The 21,697-nt window shown below is 50.6% G+C and overlaps 1 protein-coding gene across 4 annotated transcripts in view; it reads right to left on the bottom strand.

The window, feature by feature from the left end:
* Nucleotides 1-21,697, bottom strand: part of cfap54 (cilia and flagella associated 54) — an 859,633-nt gene that overhangs the window by 326,804 nt on the left and 511,132 nt on the right. For all 4 annotated transcript variants that reach the window (XM_086009903.1, XM_086009902.1, XM_086009901.1 and 1 more), the window contains 2 exons: nt 15,911-16,007; nt 5,528-5,683 (listed from right to left, as the gene is read on the bottom strand). In XM_086009903.1, the coding sequence (XP_085866029.1) occupies nt 5,528-5,683; nt 15,911-16,007 (253 nt within the window). The remainder of the gene's footprint in view (nt 1-5,527; nt 5,684-15,910; nt 16,008-21,697) is intronic.

Here is a 21,697-nt window from a genome sequence, read left to right as displayed (position 1 = left end):
AGCTGAGGTGGCAACACAGACTGAGATGACTGCAACAGAGCAGCCCTTGGATGCCAAAAGTACGCTGACTCACGTCAACGTAGAACAACAGACCGCTGAAACAGCTGCTCCGGTAGAGGGATTGAATAGTCCGATCAATCAATCTCCAAAAGAAGTTGAAGTAGTAAAATCTCAAATGAGGTCATTAGTAAACGACTTGCTGGAAGCCCAGAAAAAGCTGGATGAAGAGGTACGCATGAAGAAGTCTCTTCAGGAAAGATGTCTGGACTTGGAACAAAAGCTGGCTAACGCCCAGCTGGGTATGGAGGAAATAGAAGACCCTCTCGCTGGCCTAGATCAGGACGACACCGAATATTACTATGTCCTGTCCTGCCCAACTTGTAACTTCGACTCCCACCATACAGAAATCATGGAGGAGCACCGAAAGTCTACGGAACATCGGGAGAAGGTGGCTCTACTACGGAAAAAGGAGGAAGAGAAGGAGGAACTGCGCATGCAGCTGGCAGCTGACAGTGGAGCCCAGAGAGTCTCCAAGAAGCAGAAAAGGAAAAGTCAAAACAGAAGATGACCCATCTGAACCATTATTACCTCTACCAGATCACACACGTGGTCCCTCCGAACGGAGCCAATTCAGTTCGGAAGTTCAAACTGTTAAATCCATGGAAGGACTATTGAATGAGTCACTCCAGCAACGTGAACCGACTCCACCACAGAGATTGAATCTGTGAACTGTTTTCCGCAGAGACTGAATCTGTGATCTGTTTTGACATGAAGTTATCTATGTATCTATGTTATTCTGTTATGTAAACCTGAAGTTATATATGTATATATGTTATTACGTTATGTTAAATGGGGAGATGACTGTAAGCTAGGAAGGGAGGAATGTTGTGCATGTAATATGTGTGCTACTTTGAACCTATGGACAGGACTGCACTACTTGTTGGGCGTAGTGATACGCAGTACCACTCCTGGCCATAGGGGTATAAATAGTACTGTGGGTACTGATCCCCCTCAGTTCCCGCCTGTGGGCATGAAGTAAAGACCTATGTATAGTCCCTACCTCCAACCAGTAAAGACCTGTTTTATTGTTACTGATTAAGTCTGAGTATTAATTACTTGAACAACTCACAGACTTAACATACCCTGTCCCTGCTTTCTCCCCATACCCCTTGATCCCTTTAGCCTTAAGAAATATATCCAACTCCTTCTTGAATATATTTAATGTATTGGCCTCTACTGCCTTCACAAAGGAGGACACAAATAACCTCCCAGAAATACTGGGGAACATAGGGTCTGATGAAAGGGTGGAACTGAAAGAAATCAGTATTTGTAGGGAAATGGTGTTAGGAAAATTGATGGGACTGAAGGCCGCTAAATCCCCAGGGCCTGATAATCTACATCCCAGGGTAATTAAGGAAGTGGCCCTAGAAATAGTAGATGCATTGCTGGTCATCTTCCAGAACTCAATAGACTCTGGAACAGTACCCATGGATTGGAGGGTAGCTAATGTTACCCCACTATTCAAAAAAGGTGGCAGAGAAAAAGCAGGGAATTATAGACCGGTAAGCCTGACATCAGTAGTGGGGAAAATGCTAGAGTCCATTATAAAAGATGTAATAGCAGAGCACTTGGAAAGCAGTGACAGGATCGGACAAAATCAACATGGATTTACAAAAGGTAAATCATGCTTGACTAATCGACTGGAATTTTTTGAGGATGTAACTGGTAAAATAGATAAGGGAGAACCAGTGGATGTGGTGTATTTGGACTTTCAGAAGGCTTTCGATAAGGTCCCACATAAGAGATTAGCGTGCAAAATTAAGGCACAAGGGATTGGGGGCAAGGTATTGACTTGGATAGAGAACTGGTTGGCGGACAGAAAGCAAAGAGTTGGAATAAACGGGTCGTTTTCCGAGTGGCAGGCAGTGACTAGTGGGGTACCGCAAGGATCGGTCCCTAGGACCCCAGCTGTTCACAATATATATTCATGATCTAGACGAGGGAATTGGATGAAATATCTCCAAATTTGCAGACGACACAAAGCTGGGTCGGAGGGAATGCTGTGAGGAGGATGTCGTGAAACTCCAGTACGATTTGGACAGGTTAGGTGATTGGGCAGAAACATGGTAAATGCACTATAATGTGGATAAATGTGAGGTTATCCACTTTGGTGGCAAAAACAGGAAGGCAGATTATTATTTGAATGGCAATAGATTGGGAGAAGGGGAAGTGCAAAGAGACCTGGGTGTTCTTGTGCACCAGCCGCTGAAGGTAAGCCTGCAGATGCAGCAGGCGGTTAAGAAGGCAAATGGTATACATAGATACATAGAAGATAGGAGCAGGAGTAGGCCATTCGGCCCTTCGTGCCTGCTCCGCCATTCGATGAGATCATGGCTGATCCTTTAATTCAGTATCCCGTCCCCGCCTTCTCTCCGTAACCCTTAACCCCTTTTGCCCGTAGAAATATATCTAATTCCCTCTTAAATATATTTAATGAGCTGGCGTACACTGCCCTCTGTGGCAATGAGTTCCACAGGTTCACCACTCTCTGAGTGAAGAAATTCCCCCTCATCTCTGTCCTAAATGGTTTAGCCCTTATCCTTAAATTATGTCCTCTAGTTCTGTTCTCACCCGCCAAGGGAAACATTCCTTCTGCATCCAGTCTGTCTAGACCTGTCAGAATTTTATACACTTCTATGAGGTCCCCTCTCAATCTTCTAAACTCCAGTGTGTACATCCCTAAACTACATAGTCTCTCCTCATAGGTCATTCCCGCCATTCCTGGTATCAGCCTGGTGAATCGCCGCTGCACCCCCTCCATGGCAAGAACATCCTTCCTCAGATGAGGCGACCAAAACTGTACACAGTACTCGAGGTGTGGTCTCACCAGTGCCCTGTACAGCTGCAGCAAGGTATCCCTGTTCCTGTATTCTAACCCTTTTGCTATGAAGGCCAGCATACCGTTTGCCTTCTTGACCGCCTGTTGCACCTGCATGCTCGCCTTCAGTGACTGGTGTACAAGAACACCCAGGTCTCTCTGTACTTCCCCCTCTCCCAATCTATTGCCATTTAAATAATAATTTGCCCTCCCGTTCCTGCACCCAAGGTGGATAACTTCGCACTTGTCCACATTATAGTGCATCTGCCATTTATCCGCCCAATCGCCCAGTCTGTCCAAATCGCTCTGGAGCTTCCTGGTCTCTTCCTCTGAGCCCACCCCCCCTCCTAGTTTAGTGTCGTCTGCAAATTTGGAAATGCTGCATCCGACTCCCTGATCCAGGTCATTAATGTTGTATGTTGGCCTTCGTAGCAAGAGGGTTCGAGTACAGGAACAAGGATGTCTTGCTACAGTTGTACAGGGCCTTGGTGAGACCGCACCTTGAGTATTGTGTGCAGTTTTGGTCGCCTTATCTGAGGAAGGACGTTCTTGCCATGGAAGGAGTGCAGCGAAGATTCACCAGGCTGATACCTGGGATGGCAGGAATGACGTATGAGGAGAGATTGTGTCGATTGGGCTTATACTCACTGGAGTTTAGAAGATTGAGAGGGGATCTCATCGAAACCTATAAAATTCTGTCAGGCCTGGACAGACTAGATGCTGGAAGGATGTTCCCGATGGTCATGGAGTCCAGAACCAGGGATCATAGTCTAAGGATAAGGGGTAGGACATTTAGGACTGAAATGAGGAGGAATTTCTTCACCCAGAGAGTGGTGAACCTGTGGAATTCTCTGCCACAGAGGGCGGTGGAGGCCAGTTCATTAAATATATTCAAGAAAGAGTTGGATATATTTCTTAAGGCTAAAAGGATCAAGGGATATGGGGAGAAGGCAGGGACAGGGTACTGAATTTGGATGATCAGCCATGATCTCATTGAATGGCAGAGCAGGCTCGAAGGGCCGAATGGCCTACTCCTGCTCCTATCTTCTATGTTTCTATGCCTTCTGTGGTAGAGAATTCCACAGGTTCACCACTCTCTGGGTGAAGAAATTCCTCCTCATTTCTGTCCTAAATGGCCTACCCCTTATCCTTAGATTGTGACCCCTGGTTCTGGACTCCCCAACCATCGGGAACATCCTTCCTGCATCTAGTCTGTCCAGTCCTGTCAGTATATTCTGTGCCCTTGCTACCCTCAGTGTTCACCAAGTGGTGTTCAACGTGGAGAAGTACTGATTCATCAGCTGAGGGTGGGCAATAGCTGATAAACAGCAGGCGATTTCCTTGCCCATGTTTGATCTCAAGTATAAGACTTCCTGAAGTCTGGAGTCAATGTTGAGGACTCCCAGATCCACTCCCACCCGACTGTATACTACCGTGCCCCCACCCCGGTTGGGTCTCTTCTGCCAGACATACCCAGGGATGGTGATGGAGGAGTCTGGGATGTTGGTTGATAGGTACGATTCTGTGAGTATGACTATGGCAGGTTGTTGCTTGGCTGCAGCGTCGACTGTGCCATCGTCGTGTCCGAATCTGATGCTGAGGTTGAAGCCGAGTGGTCAGTCGGGTTTTAATCTTCTTAACCTTTTCTGTCGTGGCTTGCTAGGCCATTTCAGAGGGCAGGTAAGAGTCAACTACATTGGTGTGGGACTAGAGTCACATATAGGCCAGACCAGGTAAGGACGGCAGATTTCTTCTCTAAAGGAAATTAGGGAACCAGTTGGGCTTTTACGACAATCCGACAGCTTCATGGTCACTTTTACTGATACCGGCTTTTTTATTCCAATCTTATTTAGTTTCTTTTAAACTGAATTATTGGTACAACACATATTGTACTATGATCAACAGAATGTACTATAGCTTTAAGACCAATATTAAAAGAGAATCATAGAATAGCCCAGCACAGAAGGATGCCCCTCAGCCCATTGAGTCTGCGACGGCTCTTTCGAAGAGCAGTCCAGTTAGTCCCACTCCCCTGCTCTTTCCCCACATCCCTGCAATTCTTTTCTCATTCCACTATTTATACAATTCCCTTTTGAAGGCTACTATTGAATCTGTATCCACCCACCCTATCAGGCAGTGCATTCCAAATCCTAACCACTCGTTGTGTAAAAAAGTTTTTCCTCATGTCACCTCTGGTTCTTTTGCCAATCTCCTTAAATCTGTTCCCTCTGGTTATCGACCTTTCAGCCATTGGAAACAGTTTCTCTTTATTTATTCTAGCTAAACCTTTCATGATTTTGAACACCTCTTTGAAATCTCCTCTTAGCCTTCTCTGCTCTAAGGAGAACAACGCCAGCTTCTCCAGTCTATCCACATAACTCAAATCCCTCATCCCTGGAACCATTCTGGTAAATCTCTTCTGCACCCTCCCCAAAGTCTTCACGTCCTTCCTAAAGTGTGGTGCCCAGAATTGGACACAATATTCCAGCTGGGGCCGATTTCAGTCTGTAAAGGTATGTTTTTTCACTCTTTGCTTGTATCCTCACTGTTAGCTTTTAATATGTACTACCACTATTTAATAGTAATCAAACTAATTAAAGAGAGTTAAAAATACTCACATTTTAATACTGTGACATAATTTGCACTTACTTTGCTGTGTGTAAGCCAGGAGTAATGCCAGGAGTTTCCTGCTATGCCTGAGGGCACAGGTGACATAATTAGAGTTGACCAGTGACTCCCTGAAGCAATTGAGTGTATCCATCGCATCCACTGGTACCGACACCAAAGCATTTGCTCTTTTGCCCCCTAATTGAGCAGTTACAGGATTAGAATCTCAACATAAGTTTATGTTAAAATTAACTTCAAGCCAAAGAATCAACCTGAATAAAGTTTAATTCAATTCATAGGCAGTACTGTATATGTAAGTTAATCGACAGTATGTTAGTGGAATATTTATTTAAAGGCAACCATTCGTCAAGGATGGTTGAATTCCCCATTCATTCCAATGGGGGAAACTGGTGGTTTACAACAACAGCGGGATTGTTGCTTTAAGGGTGCAATTCTTTGGCATACATGCAATTGACCCATTAGCAGCTGTCCATATTTTAAGGAAAATCGGTAACTGGAATGAATCTGATACTGTGCTCTTTATAACAAGTGCAAAATGGTTATGTTTGTTTATCTGGAAGGGTCTTCATTCTTTGTGCTCGGTACATCATACACATATTGGGCCGGGTGTACACACCCGTAGGGGCCTCTGCGGGCAGGGAGTTCCGCTTTCTGCACAACCTCCGCCCGCTGAAAACCCTTAAAAATCTTAAGCCTGTTAAAAGCAGGCGTAAGGCCTGCTTTTACCAGCATAAGAGTTTAAAAAAGTAAAAAAATATTTCTTTTCCCATTCATTTATAATTTAAAAATACTTTTAAAAAAGGTAAGTTTATTTTTAGCCCCGTAAAATTATTTATTTCAAAAAATTTAATTTTTGTTTAAAATATTTATTTTAATGTAATTTTAGCTAATTTTAAATACGTGATTTTAACATTTTTAATGTTTAACTGTTTTTTGAGTGATCCCCATTCATACTTTTGACAGATCTATGTGGAGAGACCTGTCAAAAGTATGAAGGGGGATTCCCTTCTTTGATTGGTTCCCCATGGCCCACGTGATCCCAGGGACGCTTGCGAACCGCCTGCGCGCGCGGACCTGGAGAGGCCCAGGATCGGAAGTGTCGGGACCTACGGAGCCAGCAGGTAAATTCGTAGATTTTTCCCGATCGGAGGCAGGAAGCCTCCGATCAGAAAATCCGGCCCATTACTGGGGACATGTTACTGTACTTAATTATTCTGCGCCTTCACACACAGCAAGAGCCACACCTGGATGGCAAGTTGGATTTACCAGCTGAACATGTGGAGGGTGAAAAAGAAGGACTATTCAACGGGTGAAAGCATCCTCAATTCTTCAAATCTGAACCAACCCGCTGAGGCTGAACCTTTCTGTAGTCCAAACAGGCCTGATTTCAGCAGTGTACAGCATATGCAGGGGATGAGGTAACTGTTACAGTTCCTTCAAAAATTGAGTGGCGCACTTAATATCAAAACAAATATCCTCCCACCGACAGTTGTAATAGGCAGGTATTTATAGCTGGGACAGGCTTTACTCATAGGAGATTGCAAATTTATTAGTAAGTTTAACCTTAAGTTAGAGCCATAGTTATTTTAAGAGGCATTTGGCAAGAGAAAAATCAATTGAGGGATTTGGTATACTGTGTATTCTTGAACACTGGGCCAGTCAAATAGGCCAAAATGGTCTTTTTCGGTTCTTCTACAGGACTAGAAAAGACCATTTTAAAATAATCAAACATTGAATGAAATCATCCAGAAACAACAACAACTTGTATTTATATAGTGCCTTTAATGTAGTAAAACGTCCCAAGGCATTCACAGGAGCATTATGAAACAAAATTTGACACTGAGCCATATAGAGAGATATGAGGACAAGTCTTGGGCAAAGAGGTAGGTTTTAAGGAGTGTATTAAAAGAGGAGAAGTAGAGAGGCGGAGAGCTTTAGGAGGGAATTCCAGCACTTAGAGATTAGGCAGCTGAAGACACGGCCGTCAGCAGTGGAGCGATGAAAATTGGGGATGCAAAAGAGGCCATGATTGGAGGAGTGCAGAGATCTTGGAGGGTTGGAAGGCTGGAGGAGGTTACAGAGAGAGGGAGGGGTGAGCCAATGGAAGGATTTGAAAACAAGGATGAGAATTTTTAACTCAAGGTGTTACCGGACCAGGAGCCAATGTAGATAAGCGAGCACAAGTGTGATGGGTGAACGGGACTCGGGGCGAATTAGGAAAGGGGCAGCAGAGTTTTGGATGAGCTCAAGTTTACAAAGGGTGAAAGGCCAACCAAGAGAGCACTGTAATAGTAGGCCGGAATTCTCCCTACCTGGGCGGGTCCGGTGTGGGCGGCCACCATGGTGGATCGCGAGCCCATTGCTGGTTCCATCCCGCACCACAAAATGACTTTACGTTAATAGGGCCTATTAAACCCGCCCTGCGCATTACCCAGCCCAATTAAATGCTGCGGGTCAAGTGATGTCATCTATGATGCGTTTTCAGCCAGGATATTTAAAGGAGGCATGGCCACATTGCATTTGAAGGTTCATTTAGGATAGTACAGTCAGTGCACGGCACAATTCCACAGCTGCCCAGACCAGCAAAGATGACCGCAGAGGCAGAGGGCTGCACCCAGGTTCTCCGATGACTCCCTCCATATGCTTGTGGAAGGAGTCAGAGCACGCAGGGAGGTCCTCTTCCCTGTTGATGGCCGGAAGGGACCTCCACAGTAGAGCAAGACAGCATGGCTCCAAATTTCAGAGGAGGTAAATAGCAGGGATGACATCAGGAGGTGCAGTGCCGCAAATGTTTCAATGATCTTGTTAGATCAGGAAAGGTGAGTCCAAAGCCACAATCACCATCATCCTGCTGTGCCTTTCATCACATCCCCATCATTCTGCTTTCCCAACCCTACTCCTGCACATCCTTACTCACACCAACATACCTTGCACCTCCACCCATCCCTCTCTCTCTCTCTACATTATCACACCCCCATCTTACTAGCCACCCCTCACTCAGCCTCATCCTAATGCAATCATACTAACTTAACAACATGCAAGGAGCCCACTTGGCATTTCCACCCCAATGCATCATTGTCTCCCTCTAAATATGTAACCCAACCATTCCTTATACTCATTCCATCACTCTCACTCAACCTTCTCTTCTTTCCCTCCTTGCAATAGAAGGGAGCCCACAATAAGAGGGAGAGGCAGAGAAACTGGAGGTGGGCCTCCATCATTTACGACCCTCACAACAGCAGAGGAGGCTGCGTTGGAAGTCTCAGGAGTGGCCAAGCAGCTGGAGGTGGGAGACAGAGAGGGGGACATCTCAGCAACCTGGTGACAGAAGTACATATCATACAGCGACATGGCATACATCAGTCATTCATGTGGGGACTGATGTCATCAGCCACTGAATTGTATCTGTACCCAATCTACATATGACATATCTAACTCATCTCTTTACTCTCCCACAAGTCCATCAAGAGCCCCCCGCCACTATCCAGGAGCACGAGGAAGACGACTGCTCAGAGGAGCCTACAGCCTCTGAGGGCGCAGCGTCACCAGACATAAGCGCACTCAACACCAGCGCAGAGACACACACCTCGGTGAGTCCCTCACGAGATAGAGTAGTGTTGTCACCGGGTCCGTCACAAGTGAGCAAGAGCAGATGGTTGAGACAGGGAAAGCAGTGGAGACTCCTCATCGGAGGGTGCAGGACGCTCTCACTCTGCTCAGCTGCATGCAGGCGCTGAGCCTAGGGGGGGCCATCCACAAAAAGGGCGATCCTGGAGCTGCAGGAACAAGTGCAGGAGGCTCTGATAGGTTTTGCGAGTGCGATGTCTGCAAATGTTCAGAGAATGGAGGAGTCCATCTCCAACATGTGCAATACTGCAGGCGATGGCGACTGTAGGCTCCTCCATGGATAGGATGGTCACCTACATGGAGCAACTAATACGCCATTCACAGGAGCACATGGTCTCTATGGACCATAGATGGCTATCTATGGAGAATAGATGGCAGAGGCTCATAGATCTCCTCTCTACGAGGGATATCCATGTAGACGTGGGTCCTCATTGCCCCACTGATGTGCAGCAAGGTGTTCTCCAGCTCCTTGCCAGCAGAGAAGTGTGGGTGGCCCATGAGAGATAATGGTGAGAGGGGATAAGGAAGTGGGGGCTCCTCTCAAAGCACTCACACTTCTCCCCCCTTGCCAACCCCTCAGTCAGAGCCCCAGATGACTCCCTGGACAGCGATGGCTGAGTCTGCCCCGGCACAGTCGCAGAGGGGCAGACTTTGGTGGGGCCTTCACAGGCTCCAAAACCCAGTGGATGACCACCAAAAGTGTCTAAGCAGTCGCAGCAGGGAAGTGAGCAGGCTGCCTCTACCACTGCTGAAGCCACAGGAGTAGTACCACATAGAAGCACGCTGATGAGAAAGAGAAACACAAGTAAATTCACAAGGGTAGCCACTTGGGTGTTTTATTCACTGTTAATGTGAAGTTTCAGTTAATGTCATGTTAACCATCAATTTATTTATTTTCAAAACTTTCGGAACTTGGACAAATTTGTGTGCAACTTTGGAAGTGGTTTAGTTTGTTGGAGTGAAGGGTCAGACATAACGTTACCTCCAGCAATGTGGTGACTGTGAAAGGAATGGATTGGTCATTGTAGGGATGCTTTATGGTGCGGCTGTGGGGCGTTGCCAACCTGGCGAAGCATGTGGCAGCTATATGGGTGTACTGCATAAAGTTAAATAAATCTGGCCAGGATGAGGCATCCCTGGCCTCCCGGGCCGCAATGTGCTCGAGTGCTGGTGCCATCTGCACCGCAGGTTCCTCCAGCTCCTGCTCCTCCTAGTCTTCCAGTTGATGCTCCTCCTCCTCCTCTTGCTCCTCGTCCTCTGAAGAGGCTGTGCTCAGTGCCTTGCTCCTTTCGCAGCGCTAATCCTCGCTGCTGCACTATGTTGTGAAGAGCGCAACGGATCACGACGATTCTAGAGACCCAGGCTGGTGCATACTGAAGGGCTTCCTCCAGATCTGTCAAGGCATCTAAGCGCACTTTGAGCATGCCTATTGTCTGCTCTATGACACATCTGGTGGAGATGTGGCTTTCATTATATCTCTCCTTGGCCTCCTCAAGAGTGTCATGAGCCAGGGCTTCTGTGAATAGCCCTTGTCTCCAAGCAACCAGCCGGAAAGTCTGTTTGGAGGAGCGAAGAGCTGAGGGAGGCTGGACTGCGAAGCACGAAAGAGTCCTGGCCGCTGCCAGGGAATTTGACACACATGCATGATGATCTTCCTATGGTTGCAGATGAGCTGCACATTGAGGGAGTGGAAGCCCTTATGGGTGTCCTGATGGCCACAGGTTTGCAGTCGATGACATCCTGCACCAGTGGGAAGCCAGCCAGAACGGCAAAGCCGAGCTCCCGCTTGGTAACAGTGGCTTCATCAGTGGCAAAACTGATATAATTGGCTGACTTGTCAAAGAGGGCATCGGTGACCTGTGTGATGCATCTGTGGGTGGCCGACTACGAGATGCCACAAATGTCTGCTGCAGATCCCTGGAAAGAGCCTGAGGCGAAGAAGTTGAGGGCGGTGGTGACTTTGACAGCCACTGATAAGGTGTGTCCACCCGCTCCTCTGGTCTGCAGGTTTTGCTACAGCAATGGGAATGGTAGCATAGTGGTTATGTTACTGGACTAACAATCCAGCAACCTACACTAATGGTCCAGAGATATGAGTTCAAATCCCACCACGACAGCTGGGGAATTTAAGTTCAATTAATTAAATAAACCTGGAATTAAAAGCTAGTATCAGTAATGGTGACCATGAAACTATTGGATTTTTGTAAAAAGCCATCTGGTTCACTAATGTCCTTTGGGAATGGAAATCTGCCATCCTTATGGTCTGGCCTATATGTGACTCCAGACCCACAGCAATGCAGCTGATTCTTAATTGCCCTCTAAAATGGCCTAGCAAGCCACTCATTTGTAAAAAACGGCTACGAAACACAATAAGAATAAAACCACCCGGCATCAACGTCGGCACCGGCTACGGACACAACAGCACACCCAGCCCAGTCGACCCTACAAAGTCCTCCTCACCAACATCTGGGGACTTGTTCCAAAATTGGGAGAGCTGTCCCACAGACTAGTCGAGCAACAGCCTGACATAGTCATACTCACAGAATCATACCTTTCAGCCAATGTCCCAAACTCCTCCATCACCATCCCTGGGTACGTCCTGTCCCACTGGCAGGACAGACCCACCAGGGGTGGCGGCACAGTGGTATACAGTTGGGAAGGAGTGTCCCTGGGAGTCCTCAACATTGACTCCGGACCCCATGAAGTCTCATGGTTTCAGGTCAAGCATGGACAAGGAAGCCTCCTGCTGATTACCACCTACCGTCCCCTCCCTCAGCTGATGAATCAGTATTCCTCCATGTTGAACACCACTTGGAAGAAGCACCGAGAGTAGCAAGGGCACAGAATGTACTCTGGGTGGGGGAATTCAATGTCCATCACCAAGAGTGGCTCGGTAGCACCACTACTGACCGAGCTGGCCGAGTCCTGAAGGGCATAGCTGCCAGTCTGTGCCTGCGACAGGTGGTGAGAGAACCAACACGAGGGAAAAACCTACTTGACCTCATCCTCACCAATCTACCTGTCACAGATGCATCTGTCCATGATAGCATTGGTAGCAGTGACCACTGCCCAATCATTGTGTAGACGAAGTCCCGTCTTCACACTAAGGACACCCTCCATCGTGTTGTGTGGCACTACTACCATGTTAAATGGGATAGATTCAGAACAGATCTAGCAGCTCAAAATTGGGCATCCATGAGGTGCTGTGGGCCATCAGCAGTAGCAGAATTGTATTCCATCACAATCTGTAACCTCATGGCCTAGCATATCCCTCACTCTACCATTACCATCAAGCCAGGGGACCAACCCTGGTTCAATAAGGAGTGTAGAAGAGCACGCTAGGAGCAGCACCAGGCATACCTAAAATTGCGGTGCCAACCTGGGGAAGCTGCAACACAGGACTACATGCATGCTAAAAAGCGGAAGCAGCATGCTATAGACAGAGCCAAGTGATCCCACAATCAACGGATCAGATCAAAGTTCTGCAGTCCTGCCACATCCAGTCGTGAATGGTGGGGGACCATTAAACAACTAACAGGAGGAGGAGGCTTCATGAATATCCCCATCCTCAATGATGGTGGAGCCCAGCACATGAGTGTAAAGGACAAAGCTGAAGCGTTTGCAACCATCTCCAGCCAAGCTGTTCTAAGTGGATGTTCCATATCGGCCTCCTCCTGAGGTCCCCACCACCACAGAAGCCAGTCTTCAGCCACTTCGATTCACTCCACGTGATATCAAGAAACGGTAGAGCGCACTGGATGCAGCAAAGGCTGTGGGTCCCGACAACATCCTGGCTGTCGTGCTGAAGACTTGTGCTCCAGAACTAGCCGTGCCCCTAGCCAAGCTGTTCCAGTACAGCTATAACATTGGCATCTATCCGACAATGTGGAAAACTGCCCAGGTATATCCTGTCCACAAGAAGCAGGACAAATCCAATCTGGCCAATTACCGCCCCATCAGTCTACTCTCAATCATCAGCAAAGTGATGGAAGGTGTCATCGACAGTGCTATCAAGCAGTACTTACCAATAACCTGCTCACTGATGCCCAGTTTGGGTTCTGCCAGGACCACTCAGCTCCAGACTGCATTACAGCCTTGGTCCAAACATGGACAAAAGCGCTGAATTCCAAGAGGTGAGGTGAGAGTGACTGCCCTTGAGGCAACATTTGACCAAGTGTGGCATCAAGGAGCCCTAGTAAAACTGAAGTCAATGGAAATCAGGGGGAAAATGCTCCACTGGCTGGAGTCATACCTAGCACAAAGGAAGATGGTTGTGGTGGTTGGAGGTCAATCACCACAGCCCCAGGACATCGCTGCAGGAGTTCCTCAGGGCAGTGTCCTGGGCCCAACCATCTTCAGCTGCTTCATCAATGACCTTCCCTCCATCATAAGGTCTGATGTGGGGATGTTCGCTGATGACTGCACAGTGTTTAGTGCCATTTGCAACTCCTCAGGTAATGAAGCAGTCCATGCCCGCATGCAGCAAGACCTGGACGACATTCAGGCTTGGACTGGTGTGGCAGGTAACTTTCGCGCCACACAAGTGCCAGGCAATGACTATCTCCAAAAAGCGAGTGTCTAACCACCGCCCCTTGACATTCAGTGGCATTACCATTGCCAAATCCCCCGCCATCAATATCCTGGGGGTCACCATTGACCAGAAACTTAACTGGACCAGCCACATGGAGCAGGTCAGAGGCTGGGAATTCTGTGACGAGTGCCTCACCTCCTGACTCCCCAAAGCCTTTCCAACATCTGCAAGGCACAAGTCAGAAGTGTGATGGAATGCTCTCCAGTTGCCTGGATGAGTGCAGCTCCATCAACACTCAATAAGCTCAACACCATCCAAGACAAAGCAGCCCGCTTGATTGGCGCCCCATCCACCACCTTAAACATTCACTCCCTCCACCACCGGCGTACCGTGGCTGCAGTGTGTACCATCTACAAGATGCACTGCAGCAACTTGCCAAGGCTTCTTCGGCAGCACCTCCCAAACCCGCGACCTCTACCACCTAGAAGGACTAGGGCAGCAGGCGCATGTGAACACCACCACCTCCAAGTTCCCCTCCCAGTCACACACCATCCTGACTTGGAAGTATATCGCTGTTCCTTCATCGTCGCTGGGTCAAAATCCTGGAACTCCCTCCCTAACAGCACTGTGTGAGTACCTTCACCACGCAGTTCAAGAAGGCGGCTCACCACCACCTTCTCAAGGGCAACCAGGAATGGACAATAAATGCTGGCCTTGCCAGCGATGCCCACATCCCATGAACAAATAAAAAAATGTGGCAATGTCTGCAATGACCTGGCACGATAGCCTGAGCCTCCTTTTGGCACTGCTGCTCAGTCTTGTTGAGGAAGCTCATCCTCTGCCTGTATACCCTGTGTTGGGTGTATCGCCTCCGGTGTGGTGCAGCCCTGCATTGATGCCCTCTGTCCTGTGGAGCATCAGGGCATTGAGGAGAAGGTTGGTGGTGTTGTTGTTGGTGTGCCTGGTGCTGCTGGTGTTGGGACTCATCGTGGTCTGATTCTGAGGACCAAGGTGAGACAGTATAAACGGGACCTATGCTGATGGAATAGATGGCAAGTCAAGTAGAGTTGACAGAAGCAATCTGTCAATGGTGAGAGAAGTTCTTCCAATGAGGTGACACTGGATGGAGACTTTGCTGGAAAGACTTGCAGCCTGCAGAAAGCTCAATCTGTGCTGGGAATGCAGTCAGCAATAACTTCTGCCTAAGGAAAGTGATCAGCTGTCAGGTGGGAGCTTTTACTGAACATTTGATGCTGTCAAGTAATCAGCTGGAGCAATGGCCACTCAACTCTCGCCTCAGGTTGACAGACGTGGTTCCCGAGCTGCGTGAATCCCCTGGTCATGCAGGGAAATTTGAAATGTAGGGGGAAAAAAGCTCTTAACTGTCTGAAAATAAGTTTATAAAGATTCCAATTAGGTCGCCCGCCTCTGCCAATTGGGTCGCGGCTGCACCGGCAAATGTGCCCGAGGGAAAGGCGCGTGGGGGCAGGATGATGGTGGGTTCCCAGCCCGCTCCGAGTTTTTTCAAATTTCCCACCCGACCCGCCTCCATTCCCGCCTGCACAAACACCAGAAAATTCTGGCCGTAGAGTCTAGAGTACGCCAAGGTTGCAGTCTAGTTCAGCCTCAGGCAGTGGCCAGGGACAGGATGGAGTCGGTGGCGAGGAAACCGAGTTTGTGGCAGGGACCGAAGATAATGGTTTTGGTCATCGCAATATTGAAGGAAATTTCTGCTCATCCAATACTGGATGTCGGACAAGCAGTGTGACAAATCAGAGGCAGTGGAGGGGTCGAGGGTGGTGGTGGTGAGGTAGTGTCAGGTGTCGTCAGCGTACAGGTAGAACCTGACGTTATGTTTTCAGATTCTGTCGCCAAGGGGCAGCATGTAGATGAGAAATAGGAGGCGGCCAAGGATGGATCCTTGGGCGACTCCAGAGGTAACGGTGCAGAAGTGGGAAGAGCTGCCATTGCAGGAGATTCTCCGGCTGTGACTGGATAGATAGGAATGGAACCAGGTGAACCCAGCTGGACAATGGCGGAGCGGCGTTGGAGGAGGATGGTATGGGCAATACGTTAACTAGCTGCATTGGAAACACCAGTCAAAAGAACTGACTCAGACATATAGAAAATTGCAATAAATTTGTGTTCTTTGAAACCAGCTAAGAATCCTCAATCTATATATGGCTTCAAAAACCTCTAATGGCTACTAGATGAAATGTATGATGCATTTATATGAATGTTCCTACCTGAGTACGCATCATCCTCATCAAGGTCGATAGGGCCCTCTTGGTGTACAGATGTTACGACTGTCAACTGCTTTCCTATAAAGTTTCTGCAATTTATCTGAAAATAATTGTTTTAATATGATTGTCGTTATGTTACTTATCACAGAATCAAGAGAGTGAAAACATTTCTAAAGATTTTTAATTGTTTTTATATTACAGTACTTCTGGAGTTTTGTCATTGTGTGATTAAGCATGTGCAAAAATTATGAGACCATTATTGCAGAAGATCACAAAATCACAGATAGAGATGAGGACAGCCATTCGATCCATCTTACCTAATCCATTAGCCTGTTTCCAATCCACCAAGGTCTCCCCAGTGTTCATCAACTTCCTCATAATGATGTTTAACATACACAAATCTCATCCTTTGTCTCATTTAGTACTTGAGGATAATTATCATCCATTCAAAGGGAATATATTTGTTTTGAGCTCTTTTAGCCTATCTAGAATTGTATGTACACTGCTGAAGCTGCCAGACTGCAGTTCAGATTTCAGCCAGGCAGTACTCGGTATTCTAGTAAGTCTAGGGGACCCCTGGTCACGTTTTATATCTGGTTGGACACCAAACTGGATTTACAGTCTATGAGCTATACAATGAAACAGTGTGAGGAGGAGTCTCACCCTACTTCACCTCAAGTTAGGCTCTGATCCTGGATTTCAGAAAGAAAGAACTTGCATCTATCTATATATATAATAACTAGCTGAAGTGCCCGGCGGTGCCGAGGCTTTTTCGAGGGCATGTTGTTGTTGGAAGAGAGAGAGAGAGCGACTGGGGGGAAGAGAGAGAGCGACTGGGGGGAAGAGAGAGAGCGACTGGGGGGAAGAGAGGGAGGGGAGGGGAGGGGGGGAGGGGGAGGGGAGGGGAGGGAGGGGGAGGGGAGGGGAGGGGGGGAGGGGAGGGGTGGGGGGGGAGGGGGGGAGGGGAGGGGGGGAGGGGCGGAGGGTGGGGGGGAGGGAGGGGGGGGGGGAGGGAGGAGGGGGGGAGGAGGAGAGAGGAGGGGGGAAGAAGGGGCGGGGGGAGGGGAGGGGAGGAGGGGGGGGGAGGAGGGAGGAGGAGAGAGGAGGGGGGGAGTGGAGGGGAAGGGGGAGAGTCCACGAGCCCCCTGATCCCCGTCCCCCCAAACTCCCGAGCCCCCTGATCCCCACCCCCCGAACTCCAGAGGTTGGCCCCCCCGAGACTCGCACCCCCACCCCCGAGGCTCGCCCACCACCCACCCACCCCCGAGGCTCGCCCCCCCCACCAACCAAGCACCGAACTCCGGAGGCGCGATCTACCGAGCACCGGCCTCCCGAGCTGGCTTCAACATTGCGGCTGTGCGAGACGGCCGGAGGGCCCGGTTGCCAGGGTAACCGTGACGCTGACCAAGCCCCGCCCCCCGGCCGAGCCAGAGAGACGCCGCGTCTCAGCTGCTCCTGCTGCGCGCGCGGCCCCCCCCCGAGGGTCGCGCCCCCCCCCCCCGAGGGTCCCGGCCCCCCCCCGAGGGTCGCGGCCCCCCCCCCCGAGGTGAAGGCCGCCGATTGCGGCTGTGCGAGACGGCCGGCGGGCCCGGTTGCCAGGGTAACGCTTGACGCTCAGCAAGCCCCGCCCCCCGGCCGAGCCAGAGAGAGACGCCGCATCTCAGCTCCTGCTGTGCGCGCACCCTAGCGGCGCTGGGCTGAGGCTCGGCCCTCCAGCCTTCGAGTGGGGCCGGGAGGTGCCTAGCTCGGGCGTGGGTGCGGAGGAGACGCCGAGGCTTCTAAGGCCTACCTGGAAAAACGGGGAAAGGTAGGAAAATTAATGAGATTAGATAAGTTAATTACTTTCTAAATCATTTCTTTTAAAAACAATATGTGTTTTAAAAGCAACGTTTTTTTTAAGACGCAGAAAGCGGGAAAAAGAAAGGAAAAGTTTGGAATCAAGATGGCGGCGACTCACCTCGGTTCAGAACGATAAAGCCCGGCCACACACGCACCGATTGGCCCGGTGGCACAACGCCAGCAACCCGGCGCACGATTGGTCGAGCTCGAGGTCACTCTGTCGCTAATGAGCAGATAATGAGATGCTAATGAGCGGAATGTTGAAGGTTTTTGGGATACCGCGGGCGCGATTTTAGCCCGGCCGAAATGTAAATACGCTTAAACCGTCTCGAAGCGTAAGCTTTCTTTGGAGGTAACGCGCGCGTAGGTACGCCCTGTAACTTTCGAGCGCATAGCCCGACAGACGCACACGCGATGACAGACAGACAGAATGACAGAATGACAGACAGACAGACAGATGTACCGATTTATATATATAGATAGAAGATAAAAGGATATGTCTGTCTGTCTGTCTCTCTGTCTGTCTCTCTGTCCGGCTATACAATCAAAAAGTTATAGAGCGTACCTACACATATGTTATATCAAAAGAAAGCTCGTCATTAGGGGACTCTTGTAAGACGTATTTACTTTTTGCTCGGACAAAAATTGTGCCGACAGTATCCAAAAAACGTTCAAAATTCCTCTCATTATCCACTCATTTGCATCGAGTGGGGGCGAGTTCATTGTGTGTGCGGGCGGGCCATCCTACAGTTGAGTGACATGATGATTGACCAATCCTACAGTTCAGTCACCTGATGGTTGACCAATCGGTGCGTGTGTGGGCGGGCCTAATCATTCTCAACTGAGTTGAGTGTCCGCCATCTTGATTCCTAACGATTTTTTTCTCCACTTTCTGTGTGTTTATTTTCCCCACTTTCTGTGTGTACCCCCGTTAGGTTCTTTTGTGCAGTTGTCTTCTTAGCTATGGGGTGCTTAAAAACCTGAACTTTGATATTTAGGAATCTCTATTGTAGTGGATGCGCGGAGCCGCAGCCTAGCAGCGCGGGAAGCCTGGGCCTCGAGTTCAGCGGATTCCCAGCGCGCCCGGAACCTGTCAAGCCTGCTGAAGGCCCTCGGCGTCTCACTCTCCCCCCCCCCCCGCCCCAGTCTCTCTCTCTCTCTTCCCCGCGCAGCCCAAAAGCCCGGGGGAAGAGGGAAACGAGCAGCTGAGCGGCGGGCGGCGTCTCTCTCTCCCGGAACCTGTCGAACCTGCTGAAGGCCCTCGGCGTCTCACTCCCCCCCGCCCCCAGTCTCTCTCTCTCCCCTGCGCAGCCCGAAAGTCCGGGGGAAGAGAGCAGGTGAGCGGCGGCGTCTCTCTCTCCCCCCCACCGCAGCGAAAGGCGTTCGTCTGCCGCCCGGCCAACTGGTTCCAAGGCCCACCGCGTTCAGGATGAGCAACCCTGGGCTCGCATCTGAGCGATGGGCACCCGGCCTCCCGATGTCAGACTGACTCTGTTCTGGTACCGGAAAGGAGGGAGGGAGAGAGGGGGAAGGAGGGAGGGAGAGAGGGGGAAGGAGGGAGGGAGAGAGCGGGAAGGGAGGAGGGAGAGGAGAAGGGGAGGGGAGAGGAGAGGGGGAGGGAGAGGAGAGGAAGATGGGGAGGGAGGGAGGGAGAGGGGGAGGGAGGGAGAGAGAGGGAGGAGGGGGAGGGGGGTGAAGAGCAAGGAGGGGGGAGGTGGTAAAGGAGGAGGAGGGGAGAAGGAGGAGGAGGGGGAGGGGGGGAGGAGGAGGAGAGAGGGAGGAGGGAGGGGAGAGGAGAGGAGGGGAAGAGGGGAGGAGGGAGGGGGGGAAGGGGAGGAGGAGGGGGGAAGAGGGAGGAGGAGGGGGAAGAAGAGGGAGGAGGAGGATCGGGGGCAGAGGGAGGAGGAGGAGGGGGAGGAGGGAGGAAGGAGGAAAGGAGGAGGGGGGAAGAGGGCTGTCTCTCTCTCCTTCCCTCTCTCCTCTCCTTCCCTCTCCCTCCCCTCGCTCCCCCCTCCCCCACCTTCTCCCCCCCTCCCTTCCCTAACCACCCCCCCTCCCCTCCCCCCCTCCTTCCCCTACCCCCCTCCCTCCCCCCTCCCTTCCCCCTAACCCCCCTTCCCTCCCCCCACCCCTAACCCCCTCCCTCCCACCCCCTCCCTCCCTACACACCCTCCCTCCCCCCGCTCCCCCCTCCTGCTCCCCCGCCTCCCCCTTCCCTCCCCCCTCCCCCCAGTTGCTCTCTCTCTTCCCCCCAGTCTCTCGCTCTCTCTTCCCCCAGTCTCTCGCTCTCTCTCTTCCCCCCCCAGTCTCTCGCTCTCTCTCTTCCCCGCCAGTCTCTCGCTCTCTCTCTCTTCCCCGCCAGTCTCTCGCTCTCCCTCTTCCCCCCCAGTCTCTCGCTCTCTCTCTTCCCCCCCAGTCTCTCGCTCTCTCTCTTCCCCCCAGTCTCTCGCTCTCTCTTCCCCCCAGACTCTCGCTCTCTCTCTTCCCCCCCAGTCTCTCGCTCTCTCTCTTCCCCCCCCAGTCTCTCGCTCGTCTCTCTTCCCCCCCCAGTCTCTCGCTCTCTCTCTTCCCCCCCGTCTCTCGCTCTCTCTCTTCCCCCCAGTCGCTCTCTCATCTTCCCCCGTCGCTCTCTCTCTTCCCCCAGTCGCTCTCTCTCTTCCCCCCAGTCGCGCTCTCTCTTCCGCCAGTCGCGCTCTCTCTTCCCCCCAGTCGCGCTCCTCTCTTCCCCCCCAGTCGCGCTCTCTTCCCCCCAGTCTCTCGCTCTCTCTCTTCCCCCCCAGTCTCTCGCTCTCTCTCTTCCCCCCCAGTCTCTCGCTCTCTCTCTTCCCCCAGTCTCTCGCTCTCTCTCTTCCCCCCAGTCTCCTCGCTCTCTCTCTTCCCCCAGTCGCTCTCTCTCTTCCCCCGTCGCTCTCTCTTCCCCCCAGTCGCGCTCTCTCTTCCCCCCAGTCGCTCTCTCTCTTCCCCCAGTCGCGCTCTCTCTTCCCCCAGTCGCTCTCTCTTCTTCCCCCAGTCGCTCTCTCTCTTCCCCCCAGTCGCACTCTATCTTCCCCCCAGTCGCGCACTCTCTTCCCCCCAGTCGCGCACTCTCTTCCCCCCAGTCGCGCTCTCTCTTCCCCCCAGTCGCGCTCATCCTCTTTTCCCCCCAGTCTCTCTCTCTCTTTTCCCCCCAGTCTCTCGCTCTCTCTCTTCCCCCCAGTCTCTCGCTCTATCTCTTCCCCCCAGTCGCTCTCTCTCTTCCCCGTCGCTCTCTCTCTTCCCCCCGTCGCTCTCTCTCTTCCCCCAGTCGCGCTCTCTCTTCCCCCAGTCACGCTCTCATCTTCCCCCCAGTCGCGCTCTTCTCTTCCCCCCATCGCTCTCATCTCTTCCCCCCAGTCACGCTCTCTCTTCCCCCAGTCGCTCTCTCTCTCTCTTCCAACAACAACATGCCCTCAAAAAGCCTCGGCACCGCCGGGCACCCCCTGCTAGTTTATATATACAGTAGCACCTTTCATGTTCTCAGGAAATCCTGAAGTAGTTCAAAAGCGAATTAATTGCTTTTAAAGTGTAGTTATTCAGCAGGTCCCATAAGCGGCAATGAGATGAATCACCATTTACCTATTTTGGTGAGGTTGGTCGTAGGATGGATGTTGAGGAGAGCTCTTCTTCAAACAGGCAGATAAAGACTTGGGTTAACATCCCATCTTTAAAAAAGGTGACAAGATGGAGCAGGGGTAACTATAGGCCCATTAGTTTGACATCAGTAATAGGAAAGATGCTTGAGGGAATCATTAGGAATGCAATATATGATTGCTTGGATAGAAAGGGACATATTAGGGACACACCACATGGCTTCTATAAAAAGGTCATGTCTTACAAATCAAATTGTTTTTTTTAAGAAGTTACGAAGATGGTGGATGAGGGAAGCCCCAGCTGACATTGTTTACTTAAACTTCCAAAAAGCTTTTGATAAGG

This window comes from Somniosus microcephalus, chromosome 17, assembly GCF_052327205.1.
Source record: "Somniosus microcephalus isolate GS21.2 chromosome 17, FLI_Smic_1.0, whole genome shotgun sequence".
Lineage (NCBI taxonomy): Eukaryota > Metazoa > Chordata > Chondrichthyes > Squaliformes > Somniosidae > Somniosus > Somniosus microcephalus.
Note: the sequence above shows the minus strand (reverse complement) of the source record. Positions and strands in the feature narration are given on the sequence as shown.